Below are 4,642 nucleotides of genomic sequence, written 5' to 3'. Positions count from 1 at the left end.
AACTCTAGTTAGAAATTTTAGGAAATCGTTTGTTAAGTTAAAAAACCTTTCTAAATTTTCTCTTAAAGTTTATTTTTAAAAATAAAAAATTATTTAAAATTTTCACACGAATATAAGAAAAATTCTTTTTTCTTTTTTTTAATCTCGTCAGACCTTCTAAACTCTAAACCTTCTAATTTCTAAAAATCATTCAAATTTTTCCTTCATTTTTTATTTTTTTTTGCAAAATAAAAAAAATGGCCTTAAAATCTTTCCGATTCTTCTTTGAATATTTTGGAAATCTTCTAAAACCTTTTAAAATAATCTCTTCAAATTAATTTTTCGAAATAAAAAATTATTTTAATTTTTCTTAGGAACCTGAAAAAAATGTCTTGCATTTTCGTGAAACTTTACAAAATTCTTAAAAAATCTCTACTAGATTTAATTATCTTTGAATTGTTTCAAAACTATTGAATATCTCTTAAACATACTCAAATTCTTTCCAAAATTATGTAATTTGGCAAAATTTTTCTTTAAAATAGTTTACACTTTTTAAAGATTTTAGGAAATAATTCAAAAATTTGTGTGAACTTTTTTCGTTTTTATCTTGGAATTCCTTACAAAACAATCATTTAAAAATTTCTCATGAATTTTAAGAACTTTTTTTCACACCCTGACAAAATTCAGTTTACCTTAAAAATTTGTAAATCTTGAAAAATTAAAAAAAAATGGTCTCAAAGTCTTCCATATTCTTTTAAGCCACAGTTTGAAATATTTAAAATTTGAAATTATTCTTTGAATTAAAACCGAAACATCGACATAACTGTATGTAACATGTGCCGAAGAAAGGGGGCTTAATCTAGAAAAATCGAAGTTCTTAGACCTTTCAATCATTTTTGAGTTGCTCTTTTTAATGAAAACATCGGGAAAAATACCGAGCGTTATTATTTCAAATAATTGAGTTGTTAGTTAACCGAGAAATTGGGCTTTCGCTCGAGATTTTGTGAAACACCTCCCACCACTCACCACTATATCTCCGCGTCTCATCTAAACCCTGTCCATGAGCCGCATCTACGACGCCGTTATAAGCGTGAGAATGGTAAGGTAAGTAGAGAGGGAAGATTTCGTGAGTCTTCCCTCTCTCCTAAAAGGCGCGCCTATCGGGTCGACTTCGACCGCTCGCCCTGAAAAAACTCACTTTTCAGAGTAAGCCCCCTTTCTTCGGCGCACGTCACATATAGTTAATTGAAATGATTCGATAAAAAAAAAACAAAGAGAAAAAAACACTATTAGAAAAATCCACTGTGTCATTTTCACAATAATTATATAAATAAACCATTTTCTTGATATATTTTTTAGAGAAGGCTGCGTTGAAGTATCTTTCCAAATGCGAATTTCACAGTCGGTTCATTAAAACATTTTGAAGAATATTTTGGATTATTTTTTATTGAATGTAAAACTTGTCAGAACAAAAATAAATAGTGGCAATAAATTCAAAAGAACTGAAAAAAAATACTAGCAAATTTTTACTTTTATGATTTATGTTGGAATATAAAAGATACTCAAAGATATTTAGGATTGTCCCAATATTGGACATACTTTTTACGTTGTCCCAGTTATGGTTGTTTTACCTTATTGATGACCAAGAAAAATAAAAAAAAATTGGTCAAGGATTAATCCGGCCTTTGATTATCCGAGGCTCCGCGTTATCCGAGGCAACGGAAATCATCCAAGCACTTCGCATTAACCGAGGTGTATGCTCGGATAATACGGAGAATCATTAATAAAACAGATGAAGCTGCTACGCCTAATTATGAATGCGTGCAGTGGTTTACAATTATTAATAAATTAATAAAGATAAATCCACATTCGTAAGTTGTTTACATTTATTTGCTAAATGCTGATACTTCTTATTCGATTTAAAATATGTCAAAAATATAGATTACTCTTCCGAATTTCGTATTTCATCCGTATTATCCGAGTTTTCTGGAAAGTAAAAGTTACGTATACAATAAAAGGAGGAGGGGGTAGAAAGTTTGTTACGGTTTGTTACAAGGGGGAGGGAGCGGGGGTCTCAGAGAGGGCTTATAATCCGTGACGTAATTTAAGTACGGCCGCTTTCTTGTTTCTCTCTCTGTTTTGTGACGCTTGAGTGAGCACCGGACAACTTCCCGCAGCGCCTCGCACACATCCCCGCCACGCGCTGTCAATTCTTGGAAACATTAAATGGAGGATTACTAAATCCAGGTTTGACTCTAATTTTGAAGATTGGCGACTTTTGAGACTGATTGCAGGTAGTGTTGTGCATCCCTAATTTTGTTCGAATACCTGCTTTATTTTATTGGGGGGTTTTTTCCTACCAAGCGAGTAAGAGAGCCGATTGATTTTCTGTCTACTGTGCTGAAATATATTACTCATACTCAATTAATTCATCCATGGCGGACAACTGGTTGGAGACTGAAGCTGCTGCTGCTGCTGCTGATAATGATGAGCGCTTTGCGGATGATGCTGTGTCCTCATTTGTGCACCCTGAGTCGGCGGTGGCAGTGGAGGAGGAGGCGGTGGATCACATATGGAATGCATCAATGGAAGCGGATTACCCGGAGGAGGCTTACCCAAATACGGCTGCACTGCTGGTGCTTCATACTCGACACGGTGTTCCGTCAATCCAACCTGATTTGCTGGCCTATCGTCATTAAGACCTAATCAACAGGCAGAACATTCTTTATTAGAATTCAGGGTATCTAGCGATTCTCAGGTGAATACTCAAGGTCTTTTACAGGTTTTCCAGGTCAAGAAATCAAGTTTTACCGGGTCTCCTTTTTCAGAGTGGCCGCTAAATCGGGAAACTGGGAAATGACAGTCAATTTTATTTCTTGACCGGAAATTTTACAAATTTTCGGAAAAAAAATCTGCCCGAGTTTGATTTTAACAGATTTTTAAATAATAAGTTGCATTTTTGCTCAAGGAAGATAAAATTCATAATTAAAAAGATAAATTTTAAAACCAAACAGACGAATTTTCAAGAAAATAGTTCAAATATGAATAACAATAGTACATTGGCTATCGAGTGCTTAAGGAAGGCTATTTTGACGAGAGTGCAGATGCCGCCCGTGACAAAATAGCCTTACGTCCTTGATACACACTATACTTTTTGTCCTACCCTCCTTGAAAACAAGCATGTGAGGCAGATAAAGGAAGTTTGGTGCGCATGATCTAGGGTTTCCAGCCATTCTTAGAAAAAAATTCAAGGCCTTTTCCAGGTTTTCCAAGTCAAGAATTCAAGGTTTTTCAGATCTCCTTTTTCAGGGTGGCCGCTGAATTGGGAAACCGGGAAATGACAGTGAATTTGATTTCTTAAGCGTAATTCTAAAATCTATTACTTCAATAATTTTCCATTTTAGATTTTTAATTGTTAAGTGGACATTTTAATTCAAAGAATTTTAAAATGCAGTTTCAGAGACTTGAACAATAAAAACTTGGAAGCCAAAATTAGGATTTTCTTACAAAATAAATGAATTTTCAACCAAAAATGATGATTTTTCAACAAAAAAGTTAATTTTCACCCACATAGTTAATTTTATACCAAGAAAATGAATTTTTAACCAAAGAGATGAATTTCGAAAAAAAATAATGAATATTTAAATGAAAATTTAAATTAGTAACAAGTTATTACGACTTTGAACCAAGTAGTTACTAGGCAGTCTGATAAGTACCTGAAAATTCTAAGAGATGGCATTAGTATTTACTAATGTGAACCATTTTCGTCGAGCTTGATCCTTCAAATGACGCCTGTCAAAACTTCAGCCATTTATGTTTACGCATTTACAAGTTACAGCACTGAGAAGCGACTAACCTCCGAGTTTTTTTAATATGGAAAAATCTGAGTTTCGGAGTTTTGATCAAACACTACTATCTTCACAAGAAAACGATATCCGAGACCAAGGCCAAGCTGGATAAGTATCACCCGGACTCTGCACCGTCGATTGGAACGATTCATAAGTGGTTTACCAAGTTTCGTTGTGGCCGTACGAGCACAGTTGATGCTGAACGATCTGGACGCCCAAAAGAGGTCACTACACCAAAAAATGTCGAGAAAATCCATGATATGATGTTGAATGATCCCAAAGTGAAATTGAGAGAGGTAGCTAATGCTGTAGGCATATCATTGGAACGTGTGGGCAATATCGTGCATTCAGTTTTGGGCATGAAGAAGCTCTGCGCGCGATGGGTGCCGCGTTTGCTCACAGTGGACCAAAAACGAATTCGTGTAACAACTTCCCAGCAGAATTTGGCATTATTTTCGCGTAAGCCGACCGAGTTTTTGCGGTCACCCACAATTCTAATACTTTCTTAATCATAAATGATGAGTATGTAAAAAGACGAATTTTTAATGAAATTCAAAAATTCCCGATCCAAAAATTTAAATTTTTAAGGAAGAAATACATTTTTTTTAGGTTTTAAGAATATAGTTTAACTTTAAGTTCATATATTTTCTGCATAAACAAAAAATACCTCGAATCATTCTGAGCCTCGGAGGAGGTAGGTTGATGGGGGGTGATGCGCCGATTCATAACCATGGATGAAACCTGGATCCACTACTACACTCCTGAGTCAACGCAACAGGCAAAACAGTGGGTTCCACCGGGCCAAAGTGCTCCGA

General features: G+C 35.0%; 1 protein-coding gene across 1 annotated transcript in view; it reads right to left on the bottom strand.

Moving 5' to 3' along the window:
- Positions 1 to 1,242: 1,242 nt before the first annotated feature.
- LOC117171110 (extensin-like) overlaps positions 1,243 to 4,642 on the bottom strand; it is a 95,695-nt gene continuing 92,295 nt past the window's right edge. The window contains exon 15 of the mRNA XM_033358164.1: positions 1,243 to 2,681. Within this exon, the coding sequence (XP_033214055.1) occupies positions 2,404 to 2,681 (278 nt within the window). The 3' untranslated portion in view covers positions 1,243 to 2,403. The remainder of the gene's footprint in view (positions 2,682 to 4,642) is intronic.

The sequence above is a fragment of the Belonocnema kinseyi genome, chromosome 1 (assembly GCF_010883055.1).
Source record: "Belonocnema kinseyi isolate 2016_QV_RU_SX_M_011 chromosome 1, B_treatae_v1, whole genome shotgun sequence".
In the NCBI taxonomy this organism is placed as follows: Eukaryota; Metazoa; Arthropoda; class Insecta; order Hymenoptera; family Cynipidae; genus Belonocnema; species Belonocnema kinseyi.
This window is presented reverse-complemented; position numbering and strand designations above follow the sequence as displayed.